The sequence below is a fragment of the Indicator indicator genome, chromosome 36 (genome assembly GCF_027791375.1).
Source record: "Indicator indicator isolate 239-I01 chromosome 36, UM_Iind_1.1, whole genome shotgun sequence".
NCBI lineage: Eukaryota > Metazoa > Chordata > Aves > Piciformes > Indicatoridae > Indicator > Indicator indicator.
In genome coordinates, this window is record NC_072045.1 from 3,586,313 (window position 1) to 3,603,212 (window position 16,900).

The following is a 16,900-nucleotide window of genomic DNA, read 5'->3' on the forward strand; positions in this document are numbered from 1 at the left end:
CCAGCAGCCCCCTCTGCCCTGGTACCTGCTCCAGCCATCACGGGGGGGGTCACACAGGTGCTGTGTCTCCAAAGGTTCCTCGTCACCAAGGAGCAGTTCCACACCTACCTGCGTGCCAGGGGTGAGCCTGATGGCCAAGCAGATGCTGAGGGTGAAAAGGAGAAGGAGCAAGAGGTCAAGGAGAAGGAAGAAGAGGAGGTCAGCAGCTGCCAGAGCGAGCCCCCAGCCAAACGGGTGAGGTTGGAGGACCTCGTCGAAGATGGGGAGAGCCAAGAGGATGCTGGAGCAGAGGAGAAGGAGCCTGGGGAGAAGGAGCCTGGGGAGAAGGAGCCTGGGGAGAAGGAGCCTGTGGAGCGGAAGCGAGCCCGGGGGCAGAACAAGAGCAGGCCCTGTATGAAACCCAACCACTATGAGCAGAGCAGGCTGTGCCCATCGGTAACACAGGTAGGGCATGATGGGGGGGGGCTGATCTCTTTTAGGGTGGGCACTGGGGGCTCCTCCTGCTCTAGGGCTGCACTTACTTTTAAGTCCAGGAAAGCACATGGCAGATGGAGCCTCACCGGGGCAAACTCACAGCAGGAGGGGGTGTGCCAGGGTCAAAACCACCTCTGTTGGTGGCTGTGAGAGGGTGAAGCAGCATGAGCTGAGAGGGACAAGTGAAGCATCAGCTTCCTGGGGCTTCTGAGCCTGGAGAAGAGGTTGTGGAGTATCCTGAGGAGAGCTTCCAACCCCACCTGGCCATCGTGATGCTGGGCAAGCTGCTGCGGGTGCCCTGCTTTAGCAGGGGGTTGGGTTGGATGATCTCTAGAGGTCCCTTCCATCCCTACCATGCTGGGATTCAGTGATTGCCTGAAGGAGAAGGACTAAAATGCCTCCTCAGTGTTTGTGTGGCTGCCCCTCTGCAGCACACTCCTGGGATCATTTCCTGGAGCACCCAGGGAGCGATGAGCGCTCAGCGGAGCTCTGCCTCTTCTCTGGGCCGGGCAGAACCAAGCTGACCTGACTTGTGCTGGAAGGTGCAGGTGTGCCCAGGCAGGCAGGGGGCAGAGCCTTTAACCCCTTCTTCACCACTTGCAGGGGTGTGCAGAGAAGTGCTCCTTCGGCCCTCGCTGCCGCTTCCTCCACGACGTCGGTGCCTACATGGCCACAAAGCCAGCAGACCTGGGCAGCAGCTGTGTGCTCTTCCAGACCTTTGGCAAGTGCACTTATGGGGTCACCTGTCGCTTTGCCCAGGCCCACCTGGGCCATGGCTACCAGAACCTGATCAACACCGACCTGGCCAAGCAGTGGGAGGGGAGGTCGCTGGTGAGGAACAACCTCTCCAAGGATCTCCAGCACCAGCTGCGCAAGAGGAGGTTTAGCTTCAGGAAGGCTGAGGAGTATCTCCGTGCTCTGGCCAAGCCCCATGGTGGTGGCAAGAAGGGAGGCAAAGCCACAGGGAGCTCTGTGGAAGGGCAAGAGGTGTCCAACTGCACAGCACCCCTGGGTGATGGTCTCCAGTGCCCTGTGCTACCAGAGCAGGGAGAAGAGCCCAACCCAGGTGGCTTGCAGAGTCCTGACCCTGCAGGCGGTGAAGAGGTCTCCTCCATCAAAACAATAGGCCCAGTGACAGATGAAGATGTAATAAAGCTGAGGTCCTGTGAGAAGAGGAAGGTGAGGGTTTGGTTGATGCTGCTGTCCCTTGTGAACCTGTTGAGTGGTTGAGGTTGTGCTTGGGAAAGCAGCAGAGGCTTGGGCTGGATGAGAGGCAGGCAGAGGACAGAGCTGCCTGGGGACCATATTGGTGTCATGAGGGGAAGGATGCAGGAAGGTGAAGTTGTGGGGCTGTGGTGGTGTCCTTGGAGGGGTGAGGACCAAGAGGAGATACAGCCACATGCAGGCACATGAAGGAGGGTTGGAGCTGAGCTGTCAGTGAGTGTGGGAGTGCCCTGTGAGCAGAGCCAAGGCTGGGGCTGGCTGGTTCGTGTTGAGAGCATTGCCTCCTTCCTCTCCTCCTCCTCACCTCCATCCTTGCATCCATTAGCCAGCTCCACCCCTTGATATCTGTACCTGCTTTGAGTTTTCTCCAAGCTGAGCAGTGAACAGCAATGGAGCAGTGAGTTTCTGGTTCTTCAGTCCAGGTGCTGCTCCTCTTGGGGTAGTTGAGGCTCTCAGCTGGCAATTTCCTGGCTTCCCCCCTTGGGTTTTACCCAATGCAAAGGAATAAAACTGCCAGCTGGAGTATCCTCCTGCTTAACCACTGCTGGTTCAGCTCTTTAACGTGCTCCTCCATCCTTGTTTTCCAGCTGGAAATCCAAGGCAAGCTCTACCTGGCTCCCCTGACCACGGTGGGTAGATAATTCTCCTCCCCTTTGCCAAAACGATTTGGCTGCTGCCGCCTCGGGCAGGAAGCAAATCTCCTGAGCCAACCCTCTCTGTGCTGCCCCTTCCAAGTGTGGGAACCTCCCTTTCCGAAGGATATGCAAAGGCTTTGGGGCTGATGTCACCTGTGGAGAGATGGCTGTGTGCACCAACCTGCTGCAGGGCCAGGCCTCCGAGTGGGCTCTCCTCAAAAGGCATCACTCCGAGGACGTCTTTGGGGTGCAGGTGAGAGCTCTCAGCTTGACAGCCAAGCTCAGCCCCTGGGGAGAGGCAGCTGCTGCTTCATCTCATGCAGCCTGTCCCTCCTTTGGTAGCTGGAGGGAGCCTTTCCAGACACCATGACCAAGTGTGCAGAGCTCCTGAACCAGACAATTGAAGTGGACTTTGTGGACATCAACGTCGGGTGTCCTATTGACCTGGTCTACAAGAAGGTAAGGAGGTGTCCTGCAGCCTGTTTGGCTTCCTCCTTTGCTTCAGCCTGCTCAGCTCCTGCCAGTCTGATCCAGAGCTCCCAGGTCATTTATGGGCACTAAGCTTCAGCAGGCAGTGGTTTGCTGTCTCTACCTGGCAGCAAGAAGAAGTTGGGAGGGGGAAGCTCTCTTGGGGCATTTTATTGTTGAAGCTCTTTTTCTGCAGCCCTTTTTCTCTCCTGGTGTGCTCCCAAGTCTTACCTGCATCTCCTGAGTAGAGAGCTGCTGTTGAGCAGCTCTGAGGAGGCTCTCTGCTCTGCAAGGAAGCCAAAAGTCTTTGACTGTGCCACTTTTTGTCTGGCAGGGAGGAGGCTGTGCCCTCATGACCAGAGCCAACAAGTTTGAGCAGATCGTCCGAGGGATGAACTCGGTGAGTCAGAGAACCTGCCAGGCAGTGAGAGATGAGCTGATGGAGCCACTCCTGCCTCAGCCTGGCCTCCCTCTCCCTTTGCTGCAGGTGCTGGATGTCCCACTGACTGTGAAGATACGGACAGGGGTGCAGGAGAAGGTCAATGTGGCTCACAAAATCATCCCCAGGATCCGGGAATGGGGAGCGGCCATGGTCACGGTACTGAGGTGCTGCTGTCTGGACAGCTCTGCTCTGCATGTCGGCCTGGAGCATCATCCCCTCTCCCTCCCCCACAGCTGAGCAGCTCTTTAGGAGACCTTTGACCAGCTGTGTTCTGTGTTTTAGTGTTTTCTGTTATCACCAGAGAAAAATTCAGGTGCAGAGAGGATTTTCCTAGGTGCTCCTGAGCCACCTCTCAGCCTCCTTTTCTCCAGGCTGAACACGCCCAGCTGTCTCAGCTGCTCCTCCTCAACCCTGTCCTCCAGATCCTTCCCCAGCTTTGTTGTCCCTCTCTGTCCCTGCTCCAGCTCCTCCATGCCCTTCTTGGAGTGAGCAGCCCAAAACTGAACCCAGTACTCAAAATGTGACCTCCCCAGTGCTGAGTCCAGGGGGACAATCCCTGCTCTGCTCCTGCTAGTCCCACTATTGCTCATCTAGGCCAGGATGCTGTAGGACCTCCCTCCAGTGCTCCTGTTCTGCTTCTTCCTCCTCACTGTGACTTCTCCTGCCCAGCTCCATGGCCGCTCCAGGGAGCAGCGGTACACCAGGAGTGCAGACTGGGAGTACATTGCTGAATGTGCCAGAGCAGCAAGCCCCATGCCTCTCTTTGGTAGGTGTTGCTCTTGCTTTGCCCCAGGGACTGCAGGTGTCTCCTGTTTGACTTAAGGAACTCTTCAAAAGACAAACCCCAGGCTCCCAAGGATGGATGTTCAGCCCAGGGGAAGGGTTGGGGGTAGCCTTGCAGCTCCTTTGCAGCCCAACACTGCCTCTGTGCTTGGGGATGGGTGTGATGAGCACTGAGCACAGGAGGGGAAGGTGCAGGCTGGGCACAAACCACTTGGTTTCCAGCAGGGCAGGTGTGCTGTCAGCACAGGGCCTTGGGCACAATGGCACAGGCAGTTTTCAGGGTAGGAGCTGGGAGGGCGGGAGAGGAGAAAGTCTTCACTTCCCTCAGAAACAACCCTGGGAGGATTGAAAGAGGAGCTCCAGAGCCTCTTGGGACACTGTGTCCACTTTGAATTTTTATCCCAGGCCTGCTTTAACTCATTTTGACTTGCCCTCATGCATCACTTTGACCTCTGGCTTCTCCCTTCCTTCTGGCCAGGGAACGGAGATATTTTGTCTTACGAAGATGCTAATCGAGCCATGCAGATGGGGGTCGCAGGAATTATGATTGCAAGGCAAGTGCCTGAGTTTCCCTCTCTTTTCTCAGCTCTGTCAGGGCAAGAGTAAAAAAAAAAAAAAAAAAAAAAAAAAAAAAAAGGGATTTGAAACAAACAAACCAACCCTAAATAAACCCCCAACATGAGAAGCTTCATCTTGATCTGACTGTGTCTTGGGCAGACACCAGCACAGGCTGCCCAGGGAGGTTGTGAATGCTTCCTCCCTGGAGGTGTGTTCAAGGCCATGTTGAATGAGGCCTTCAGCAAGCTGGGCTGGTGGGAGGTGTCCCTGCCCATGGCAGGGGGTTGGAACTGGATGATCTTCAAGGTCCCTTCCAACCCAACCCACTCTGTGATACTCTTTGAGACTCAGTTTAAAGCAGTTGGTGTCATAGGAGCTAAGAGCAGCTTCCTAGTGGAGCCTCAAAACAAAACTTCAAGCAGCACTGGTTGGTAAGTAAGGGCTGGGGAGCCTCTTAAATTAGTTGGCATCTTCAGGAGCATCAGTCATGGGAATCATGGAATGGTAGGAGTTGGAAAGGATCTCCAGAGATCATCCAGTCCAACCCCCCTGCCAGAGCAGCATCATCCAGGGCAGGTCACACAGAAACATCCAGGTGGGGCTTGAAAGTCTCTAGAGAAGGAGACTCCCTCTCTGGGCAGCCTGCTCCAGGGCTCTACCACCTGACAGCAAAGAAGTTTCTCCTCCTGTTGAGGTAGAGCTTCCTGGGTTCCAGTTTGTGTCCACTGCCCTTTGTCCTGTTGAATAGAGCCTGGTCCCTTCTTCTTCTGGAGTCACAGTGCAGCTGTTTTGTGGTTGCAGAGGGGCACTCATCAAACCCTGGCTTTTCACTGAAATTAAGGAGCAGAGACATTGGGACATCTCCTCCAGCCAGAGGTTTGACATCCTCAAAGACTTCACCAACTATGGCCTTGAGCACTGGGGCTCAGACACTCAGGGAGTGGAGAAGACCAGGAAGTTCCTGCTGGAGTGGCTCTCCTTCCTGTGCAGGTGACTCTTGCTGGCTGAGAGGAGCTGTGACAGAGCAAGGCTGCAGTGCTGGGGCTGCAGCAGAGCCTCCTCCTGCATTCCCTTGCAGGTACATCCCAGTTGGTTTGTTGGAGCAGCTGCCTCAGAAGATCAACGAGCGACCACCTTACTACCTGGGGAGGGACTACCTGGAGACACTGATGGCCAGCCAGAATGTGGAGGATTGGATCAAAATAAGGTCAGAAAGCCTTGCAATGGATTGAAGTTGCTGGGAAAGGGACATGGCAAGAGCCCCACAGATTCACTGAGCCTGCATGCAGCCTCCCAAGGAGGGGTACAGAGAATTGGTTGGGTTGGAGAAGCCCTCAGAGGTCCAACACCAACCCAACCCCAGCATGGCCACAGGTTTCTTGAGCACCTCCAGGGCTGGGGACTCCACCACCTCCCTGGGCAGCCTCCTCCAATCCCTGACCACCCTTGCAGCAAACAAAACTTTCCTTCTCTCCAACCTACCCCTCCCCTGGCACAATTTCAGGCCCTTTCCTCTCCTTCTATCACCTGATCCTAGGGAGAAGAAACCAACCCCCACCTCACTGCAGCCTCCTCTCAGGGACTTGCAGGGAGCAATGAGGTCTCCCTCAGCCTCTTCTCCAGACTAAAACCCCCAGGTCCCTCAGCTGCTCCTCCCCAGCCCTGTTCTCCATGACACCTTCCCAGCAGTTTCACCAAATCCCAGCATGGTTGGGGGTTGGAAGGGGACCTCTGGAGATCATCCAGTCCCAGGTGTACTGAACACAAACCTCTCTCCTGGGATTTTGGTTTTGATGTTGGGTTTGTTCTTTTCTTTCTCTAGTGAACTGCTTCTGGGACCAGTTCCTACCGACTTCACCTTCTTGCCTAAACACAAAGCAAATTCCTACAGATAGAGCTGCTCAGGCCCTGCTCAGGCCATGGCAGCAAGTCAAGAGGAGGCTTTAGGGATGGGATGTGTCCAGGAGCTGCTCAGTGGCACCCCAGAGGAAATAAAGTTTGATGGTTTTAAGGCTGTGGTTGCCTTCACCCCCACACCCTTGGTCCCTGCCACACCTTCCACAGCAGCTGGCTGCAGGCTCACAGCCAGAGAGTGATCTGTGCAGGGACAGGATGCAGGCCAGGACTGAGCTTTGGCCTCCAGCTCAGGGCAGGAGTTGTTCCCAGCTCCTCCCCACCACACACAGTCCAGAGCAGGAGGTCTTGGCTCCTGCCAGGATGTCACAGAAGGGATCAGGACCCTCAAAGGTCATCTTGTCCAACCCCCCCTTGGAGCAAGTGCCTCAGGTTGCCCCAGGGGAGGTTTAGGTTGGACATGAAGAACAATTTCTGCCCCAGGAGGGTTGTCAAGGCCTGGCCCAGGGCAGTGGTGGAGTCTCCATCCCTGGAGGGGTTTCAGAGCTGTGCAGATGTGGTGCTGAGGGTCATGAGCTGGTGCTGCCCTGGCAGTGCTGGGTTCAGGGCTGGGCTGGGTGATCTTGGAGGTCCCAAGAAGGGTTGTGTGAGGCCATGGATCCATCCTGCTGTGACAGCATCCACCTCACAATGGGCTGGAACAGAGCAGCCTCTATATTGCCTGCTGGGGGAGCCCCAGACAGACAGAGTGGAGGATGGTGAAGCCACCACAGCAGCTCCCTCAGGCTTCTGGGGTGCCACAAACCCTCTGCCTCCATGGTACAAACCCACCCCAAGCCCTGCAGCCTGGCAGTGCTCCTGGGGACAAGAGCAGAGGTGACCCCCAGCTGTGGCTCCTCTCTTTCAGGTGCAGTCAACCTGTGCCCACTGCCTGGGCACCAGCAGCCCTTCCCTGCAGTGGGGGCATTCCCGCTGGAGGTGGCACCACAGGCGCCACCAGTCAGGGTGGCACTGCAGTGCCCCCAGGCACCACCAGTCAGGGTGGCACCACAGGCTCCACCAGCAGGTATGGGCCCCCCCTGCCCCTGTCTGCTCTGGCACCCCCAGCCCTGGCACCTTCCCCATGCCAGGCAGCAAGCCTGGGCCAGCATCTCTGCCCCCCACATCTGGGTGCTGTCTGCCCTGGTACCCAATGCCCAGAGAGTTTCCCTGCTGCCATCTCTCCAGCTTCACCTCCTGGCAGCACAGCTCCTCCCTGCCCTGCAGCCCTGTGCCCTGCCACAGCAGCTCACCCCTTGGTGACTGTCCTGGCCCCCAGCTCCCCACGAGCCTGGCACAAGCCTGGGGGCTGTTGGCCATTGGGGCTGGCCCTGGAGGGTGCCCCCAGCCAGCATGGCTCCTTCTCCCCCACACAGGTCTGCAGGTGGCTCCATGTGGGTACAGCTCTGCACTCTGCTTCTGCCAGCTGCAGTGGGTCATGACCCTCCTGCCTGCTGTGGCCACCATCCAGCCTCCAGTGGCCATCTCCATGCTCAGCCATGCTGCCCCTCCTGTGCCAGCCTTTGCCCAGAGGGGTGCTGGGGGCCGGGGGGACCTCTCAGCCTGGGCAGTCCCTCTGACTCCCCAGAGCCAACTGCAAAGCCAGGAACCCCAGAAAAAGAGGAGAGTGAAGGCTCCAAAGTGCACAGAGCTGCCAAGATCCCTGCCCTGCTCTGGGCTTGTGCAGGGGAGCCCTGCCCAGGGGAGCAGCTCTGGCACTGCCAGCTCCTTGGGGACAGCCAGCAGCACCACCACCACCTCTCAAGGCTGTGAGGTGCCCCCCAAGCCATCTGCTGCCCCCTGTGAGCAAGCCCCTGTGGCCTCAGGGGGGCAGGAGATGGATGACTTCTACCTGGAGTGGCTCCTTGATGAGCTCCTGAGCCGTCAGAAGTTAGAGCCTCTGGAGCAGGAGCCCCAGGAGCTGAGGGCAGATGTGGAGAGGGAAGTGCCACAGTCCCAGCCTCCAGGGGCAGAGAAGCAGCAGCAGGGGCACAGCCCCCAAGCCAGCAGAGAACTCTGGCAGTAATCCTACCTCTGTGCCAGCCAGAGGGGGCAGAGAGCAGCAGCAGAAGTAGAGCCCAGCAAGGAGAAGACACCACAGAGGCAGCAAGGAGGGGATTAGAAGCATGGGAACCTCTCTTGGAGTTGTTTGCTTTGTGCTTTTCCTCTTTTCTTCCCATTAAAAGCTGATTCTGCAGCACTGCTCTGTGTCTGGGGGGAAGGGGAGGGAGGGTGGGGGGCAGCAGCAAGCCCAGGACATGCAGCCAGTGGGGGGAGGGTCATGGCAGGCAGCTCCTACCTGAGCTCCTGCTGTGCTGTGCCAAGGGTACCCTCTCAGGGGTTGGAAAGATGGATGGGGAGGGATGGAAGGCAGGCTGGGGATGGATGGATGCAGGGGAGGCTGGGGATGGATGGATGGATGGATGCAGGGGAGGCTGGGGATGTGTCTGCCTCAACAAAAGCCTTCAACACCATTTCCAACAATATTCTCCTGGATAAATTGGATGGGGGGGGGGGAATAGGGGGGCAGTGTTGGGCTCTTCTCCTAAGTTATAAGAGATAGGAGAAGAGAAAATGGCCTGAGGTTGTCCCAAGGGACATTAGGGTCTCAGCCTTTCTCCTCAGAGAGATGCTCCAAGCCCCTCAGCACCCTCATAGCCTCCACTGGACTCTCCCCAGCAGCTGCTCCTCTCCTGAACGGGGGAGCCCAGAGCCTCTGCCCTCAACTCCTAACCCCAGACACCAACCCAGCTCAAGAGACAGGATGAGAGGCAATGGCCTCAAGTTGCCCCAGGGGAGATTTAGGTTGGACAGAAGGAACAATTTCTACCCCAAAAGGGGTTGCCAAGGCCTGGCCCAGGCTGCCCAGGGCAGGGGTGGAGTCTCCACCCCTGAAGGGAGTTAAAGCCATGGAGCTGTGGTGCTGAGGGCCATGGGCTGGTGGTGCCCAGGCAGTGCTGGGTTCAGGACTGGACTGGATGATCTTGGAGGTCTCTTCCAACCACACCACCTCTGTGACTCTGTGGTTCCATGACTTTATGGCAACATCCACATCACAATGGCACAGAGCAGGGAGGGACAGAGGCAATCCTGAGAGGAGCTCCTGGGAGACCCCAGAGTCCTGCCAGAGGACCCTCAGCCCCAGCTCCTCTGCTGCACCCCACCAACCACTGCCTAGGGACACAGCAAGCATGACTGAGGTGCCTGAGGAGATGCTTCTCAAGGAAGACTTTGTGCTCCTTAGTGACTTCCTGGACAAGGCAGGGATCAGTCCTGACAACCTCCTTAGCAGCTCCATGCCTGACAGCATTGGTAGCATGGAAGGAGAGGGGACAGTGATGGTCCCAGCACCCCCAGGGCTGCCAACATCCATCCCTGGCTCTGAGCCTGTGCAGGGGCACCCTGCTCAGCTGAGCTCTGCCATCTCCTTGGGGACACACCACAGCAGCAACCTCCCTCTGGGCTGGGAGGTGCTCCCCAGCCCAGCCCCTGTCCCCTGTGACCAAGAAGCCCCTGGGGCCCTGGACAGCTACCTTGAGGAGATGCTACTTGATAAGGAGGCAGCCAAGTTTTTTGACTGGTTGCTGGATGAGGTGGGGGTGAGCCAGGGTGGTCCCAAGAGTGACCAGATGCCTGGGGGGGACCCTGGTGACAGCAGTGCAGCCACCCCTGGCTGTGACCTCACCTCACTGCTGCTGCCTGACCAGCTGGACACCCCCAGCTGGCTCATTGAGGACATCCTGAGCCTTGAAAGATTGGAGCCCCTCAGGCAGGAGCCCCAGGTGGTGAGGAAGGATGTGGAGAGGGAACTGCCACCATCCCAACCTGAAGCGTCAGAAAAGCAGAAGAAGAGGAGGAAGAAGAGGCACAGATCTTCACCACAGCCCCCCAGGAAGCACAGAACTCTGGGGAACACCCCAGGGGCAGAAAGGAGGAATTAGAGACATGGGAATGTTGGGATAGAGATGGAAGTTAAAGGGTGGGTGTGAGGGGTAGGGCCTGGGCAGTTTTGTTTGTACCTTTTCTCCTCTTCTCTCCATTAAAAGTTGTTCCTGCAGCACTGCTCTGCATCTGCTGGGAGGGGAGGGAACTTGGGTGGGGGGGGGGAGGGAGGGCACCAGCAAAGGGCTCCTCAGAAGTGCCAAAGCCCTGCTGAGCCCCAGAGCAGGGCTGGTAAACCCCAACTGGCACCCAGCCTCACCAGGGCCAAGTCACTTGCAGCCATTGGGGCAGGCAATGGAGGGGTGGGGACCCCCCTGGCCCCTTTGACACCCCCAGCAGGGACAGGGGTGGCTGCAAACCCTTCCAAGCCTCCCCACAGCCCTGCCCACCCTTGGTTCCCACCACACTCATCTCCACAGCCTCACTCTGCCTCCCTTCCGCAGCCATAGAGCCCCAGATCCCCCCAGCAACGGCCAGGGAGGGAGCTGTAGGCCCCATGAGGATCCTCCTCCCCTGTTCCAGCTGCACCTCGGGCAGCCCCAACACCAACAACGGCGCGGGGGGGGAAGAAGAAACAAAACCCTACCCGGCGAGAAGGAAGGTGCCTGGGAGCTTCATCTCTTTATTGGCCATATCCCAGCCCAGCTCCACACCCTGGGGTCGGTGCAAGCCACCGGATCCTTAGGGAAGCAGCCGCAGCGTTCCGGCTCCGGCTGCAGCAGCTGCAGGGTGAGTGTCGGGGCAGCGCCCCAGCGCCAGGGGTCGTGGGGCTCAGTCCCTTCCTTAGGACAGTCCCAGTGACATTGTTGGGGCGGTGGGAACCACTCTGGCCCCCCCGGGCATCTGCGGCTCCCCTGCCGCCTGCAGGATGCGGTGCAGCTCCCGGCTGCCCTGCCCTGAGCATCAGCCTTGCCTCGAAACAGTCCTGTTCCCGGAGCAGCTGCACCACCACCACCCCCAGCTCTCAGGGCCACAGAGAATTATTCTGCTCAAGAAAATGAGGAAAACAAAAAAAAAAAAAAGACAACACAAAAATATCCTCAAACCCAGCCGTAAAGGAGCCTCAGCGCCTCAGGAGAAGCCCTCCTCTCCCGAAGCTGCTGTAGAAGCCCTTGGTGCCGTCGAGGCCGACGGGCTCGGGTGCCAGCTTCACTGCTGGCGGTTTGCCAGGGGAAGGTTTGGCATCGAGAGGGGAGCTGCTGCTCCACGGGGCCCAGACGCTGCCCCATCCGCAGCCGCTCTCAGCGCTGGAGCTGCCCAAGCCCGGCCAGAGCGGAGGGAAGGCTTTGCTGGTGAAGAGAGATCCAGCGGAGCTGCTGGGCTTGAAATCATCGCCAGGCCAGGTAGGTGCTGGGGGGTCCTTGCTCAGGATGGGGGGTGACAGCTGCAGGGCACTGTCTGACGCCAGGGAGCTGCAGAGCAGGGACTCGCTGCTGTCATAGGCGCAGGTCCTGCCTGCTGCCGGCATCTTCCAGCCCAGCCGCTCCTCCTCCGGCATCGCCCTCTCGGCTCCAGGTTTCTTCTTGAAGCCCTTCCCGCAGAGCTGGACCACTCGGATGCTCTGCCCGCCCGGGTAGCTGTGGGGGCCGAGGTCCTCCAAGGCTCTGCGGGCGCTCTCCAGGCTCTCGTACTCCACCAGAGCGCAGCATTTGCTCAGCAGCTCCGGGAAGCGCTGCGACAACTTCCGCACGTCGGAGGGCGGCTTGCGGCCCGGCCGCAGGATGCGGATGGAGGCGATGGGGCCGAAGGGGGTGAACACCCTGGTGATGGTCTCCAGGAATCTCCTCTGGAACAGCGGCAGCAAGCCCTGCTCCTGGGGCAGCAGGTCCCAGGCCAGCAGCAGTTTGCTGGGGGGGACGCTCAGCAGCGACTCGGGGACGGGGATGCGGCGCCTGACTTTGGTGCCTGCCTCGTTCACCTCCAGCAGCTCCGAGAAGCGGAGGGCGTAGAGCGTCAGGCGCCAGTCCCGCGTCAGGTACTTCACCTGCCGGAGAGAAGGGCCACGGTGTCCCCATGAGCCTCCCCAGGCACGGACCACCCTAAACCCACCACCCAGGCAGGCTGCGACCCAGCAACCTGGAATCATGGCAAGGCAACATCCTCCCTCCTTATGAGAGTCTCTGGGGTTGGCTGGAGAAGGTCCCCGTTGCCCCTTGGACACCGTGGAGCTTCTCTGTACATCACAGGACCCAGCAGTGCTTCCCTGCAGGGCTTTGGTGGCAGGATGAAGCACTCCCAAAGTAGCCCTGAGGGGCCGTGGGCAGAGCAGGGGAAACGCAGCCCTGAGGCTGCTTTGTGGACTTGTTAACCCTTTCCCCAAGCACCCTCCCTGCTTGAGAAGTGCTGCAGCCCATCAAAGGCAGAGAGTAGAGCCCAGCACTGCACCACCAGCACTTCAGCAGGACATAGACAGCCTGAGCAGAGCCTGGACCTCCCCATGCATCCCCCCAGAGGGCCAGAGCACACCCAGACACCTGGAGAACCACTTCCCACCCCAGCCAGCTAGCACTGCTGGCTCCCTACCTTCTTGAAGGATGTCAGCAACTTGATGCTGACAAATCCCATCTTGTTCTTCTGGACATGCTTCAGGAGGAAAGCATCCTTGGCCAGGTTTTCATCAGAGAGGTAGAACTCCACCTGGGACACAATCTTCTGGACCAGCTGCAGGTCAGTGGTGGAGTATTTGCTGCCCCCAGCATCAGCTCCTACAGCATTGCTGCCATCACCAAAGCTCCTGGCAGAGCAGCAGGGACACAGCTGTCAGCTGGGGGCCCCTGGGAGGTGGTTTGAGACCCAGCAGTGCAGACACTGAGGAGACCCAGGGCCATCAGCTTTGCCCTGGCTTACAGGGAAGCAACAGCAGCCTGCACCCTGCGAGCCCGGCAGCGCCGGTGCCAGACCACGACGCAGAACCCGTCTCAGACACGGGACACTTTCCCCTGGGGACAACGGCCAGGGCCCGGCCCCCAGCCCCCGGCGGCAGCCACGTACCCGCTGAAGCTCCGGCGGCTGTCGCGGCTGAGCAGGGCGAGCGGACAGCTCCGTGCCGGGAGGAGGTGCAGCGCCGGGACGGAGGACACAGGGCTGCTGCAGCTGGGCTGGGAAGGAAGCCCTAAGGCCACCTGAGAGCTTTGCGACGTCATCCTTCGCGACACAGAAGAAAGACGTTGCTGGGACACTTTGTGACCACAGCCAGCCCCCGGGGCAGAGCCCTGCTCTGGGCTGCAGCACCCAGCTCCAGGGATGGAGCAGTGGATGTGGCTTAGAGCTGTGACCTTACCTGCTGGGAAGGTGAAAAAGTCTGACTCTACATCCTGGAGATCTGCAAGAGCAGGCTCTAAGCTTCCCCACCTCCAGACTAAGGCTCCCACAAGACAAAGTGGGGGGGTGGAAGGGAGGGCAAAAAGGGAGAAAGAAAGAGGAAAAAAAGGAAAAAAAGAAAAAAAAAAAAAAAAGAAAGAAAAAAGGAAGGCAAAAGGCCCTAGAGCCAGGCAGGCTGCTGGTTTATAAGAGCAGCCACCCAGAAAGAGCTTCACTGGGTGGTTGTGGGCTTGCCCCCACCCACCCCACCAGGTGAAACCAGTCTGGGGGTTAAATGGTCCCAGCTGAGCCCTTGGGGTAGCCACCAGTCAGGGGCAGCAGTACCCCTACCACCAGTACCAGTATCTGTACCCTGTGGTACCTCATGGGACAGTGAACTGCTGCCAGGAGGCCTCTTGGTCTGTGCCTCAGTGTCTCTGTTCTTGCATAGGGACAGGCACAGGGGAGGGAGGGTTTAGCCCAGGGCACTGCTTGGGCTCCTGGTGCTGCCAAGGTGACAGGCAAAGGTTGTTCTTCCTGCAGAAGGATCTCACACTCCAATGAAAGGCAGCAGCAGAACCCCAAGAATGGAGTGAAGCCCAGGGCAGGGCATGAGCCCCTTGAGAGGGGCTGAGGCTGTGGGGCAGAAGCTTGATTGGGAGATGGGGAAGGAGGTTTGGGGTGAAACTCAGCCCCATGGCTTGAAGGATAGAATCAAGAAATTGTGTGGGTTGAATACCTTTAGGATCATCAAGTCCAACCCTGGCAGCATCTCCTCTGGGCAGGCTGGGCCCTGGTGGCAGCTCTGTAGCTGTCCCCTGCCCCAAAACCTCACCCCAGCCATGCAGGGCTGCTCCTGGTGGGTCCCCAGACTGGGCCACATTGTCCAGCTTTGGCTCATCCTCCCGGGGTGGGTCACAGGGACTGTGCCAAACTGCCTCTGGAGGGTTGAACTCTGCTGGTTTCCCTGGGGTTGCTGTCACCCCCCTGGCCATCCCCACCCCCTGCCACCTCCCATCTTTCTCTGCTGTTTGGGAACTGTGTGGTGGGAGGGAAGGAAAGTACTGGGATGAGCCCAGTGGGCTCCTGTGGGCAGCAGGCCAAGGGAGGTTCAGGAGATTCAAGCCCCTCTGCTCTGCCCTACTGAGGCCACATCTGCAGTACTGGCTCCAGCTCTGGGCTCCCCAGCTCCAGACGGACAGGGAACTGCTGGAGAGAGTCCAGCAGAGGCTCCAAAGCTGCTGAGGGGCCTGGAGCAGCTCTGTGAGGAGGACAGGCTGAGAGCCCTGGGGCTGTGAGCCTGGGAAGGAGCATTTTTACTCCTAACAAACTGCCCACTCTCTGTGCTGCTTCTGCCTTCCTGCAGCCCCTTGGCCATGACCTCTTGAACTGGAGTGTCCTGGGCAGATCCTGCCCCTGACCCTGAAGCTGCAGCATCCACCTGACCTCCTGAGAGAAGAAAAGGGACCACAACAAGTGGGGTGCAGGCCTGAGCATCAGGGACACGTTTATTGCTGTTCAGGTGTAGCTGGGAGCTGTGTGCACATGGAGGAATTGGGGCGGGGGGTGGGTGCTTGGTGCTTATCCAGGCTCCTCTCAGGCTGCTGCAGAGCTCCAGAGCATCTCCATGGTGAGCAGAAGGTGGCCAGGGTGGGCTGGCAGCAGCTGCAGGGGAGCAGCCAAGGCAGCAACTGAAGTTCATCTCGCACTGGGTGGGAGCAGGGGAGGTTAAGACTTGGTTGCTCAGTTGGGTTTGGTTGGGGGCAGCAGGGTGTGAAGCATGGGCTGTGCCCCAGGGAGGACTCATGGTGGTTATTTACAGCAAAATCCAGCTCCAGCTTCCTCACTTGGCTCCTGCTGCCTGGATAGGAGACATTGACAGACAGACATGGCCCTGACAGACAGCATCACAGGGCAGGAAGGGGGCAGGAGGTGCCACTACACACACACACACAGAGGCTTTTGACTTGCCTTTAGCTACATGGAAGTGTCCCAGCTCCCTCAGTACCATTTGGAAGGGGTCTCCCATGCCTTGGGACAGCAGATTCTCTAATCTGCAAATGCCCAGGAGACCCCTGGAGAAGCTCACCCCAAATACTGCATCATCAGACAGCAGGAGAACAATCAAAGCTACTTCTGCCCCAGCCTTTATTCACAGAGACATCTCTGCCCCAGGGCTTTGTTTTTGCAGTTCCCACCCCCCCCCTCTTCCTCTGCCCCAGAGGCCACCTCAGCCCAGACCCCACAGGGCATGGAGATCAAACCCAGCCAGGGCAGAAGCTCCACCAGCTCAGCCTCAAAGGAGTCACCACCACTGCCAGGAGGCTGTGGGAGAGGGTGAGCTGATAGCCAGGGAAATGCCACCCTGGGCTCAGCCAGGCCTGCGACAGCCTCTCCCTGCTGCTTCCTCAGAGCCTGAGCTGTGCTGGCCTGCCTGGAGCTGGGGGGAAGTGGGCACCTTGCCCACCCTAAGGCACTGCAGTCATACCCTGGCTCCAGGTACAGCCCCGTGGGCAGCTGCTGCCACCTACAGCATTTTAGCAGGATACTGAGCCAGGATTTTACAGATCCCAGGACACAGGACCAGCTGCCCTCTGCCTGGGTACCCTGGTGAAGGTGGGGATGGCCCATGGGCAGCCATGGGCATCAGAGGGCAATGTGGCCAGGTGCTGCTTCCTCAGAGTCCTTTGGTATCTGGAGTTGGCCTGACAGTGTCCTGGGAGCTTTTGTGGATGGAACACCAGGCTGGGAGACACTGGAGCAGGTGGGAACTGTGGGCATGGAGCCCCAAAGCACAGAGGTGTCACTCCTGGAGCACACAGGTGTCACTCCCAGACACAAAGGTGTCACTCCCAGACACATGGATGTCACCTGGAGCACACAGGTATCACCCTCAGATACACAGATGTCACTCCCAGGCACAAAGGTGTCACTCCCAGACACAGGGATGTCACCTGGAGCACACAGATGTCACCCTCAGATACACAGATGTCACTCCCAGGCACAAAGGTGTCACTCCCAGACACAGGGATGTCACCTGGAGCACACAGATGTCACTCCCAGACACACAGCTGTCACCTGGAGCACACAGGTGTCACTCTCAGACACAAAGGTGTCACTCTCAGACACATGGATGTCACCTGGAGCACACAGGTGTCACTCTCAGACACAAAGGTGTCAC

General features: G+C 58.6%; 2 protein-coding genes across 2 annotated transcripts; one reads left to right on the forward strand and one right to left on the reverse strand.

Annotated features, from left to right (window-relative positions):
• The first annotated feature begins 378 nt into the window (after positions 1–378).
• On the forward strand, positions 379–6,479 carry DUS3L (dihydrouridine synthase 3 like). The gene is made up of 12 exons (XM_054396253.1): positions 379–444; positions 1,078–1,653; positions 2,286–2,327; positions 2,434–2,586; positions 2,676–2,792; positions 3,136–3,201; positions 3,289–3,399; positions 3,913–4,009; positions 4,505–4,580; positions 5,386–5,574; positions 5,663–5,791; positions 6,407–6,479. Exons 1-12 carry the CDS (start codon positions 394–396, stop codon positions 6,477–6,479), a joined length of 1,680 nt encoding a protein of 559 aa, XP_054252228.1. The 5' UTR covers positions 379–393.
• Positions 6,480–11,482: 5,003 nt separating this feature from the next.
• Positions 11,483–13,562, reverse strand: LOC128978262 (la-related protein 6-like). Its single transcript, XM_054396073.1, has 3 exons — positions 13,411–13,562; positions 12,943–13,153; positions 11,483–12,403 (listed from the first exon to the last, which is right to left on the reverse strand). The coding sequence occupies exons 1-3, from the start codon at positions 13,560–13,562 to the stop codon at positions 11,483–11,485; spliced, it is 1,284 nt and encodes a 427-aa protein (XP_054252048.1).
• Between the last annotated feature and the right edge of the window lie 3,338 nt (positions 13,563–16,900).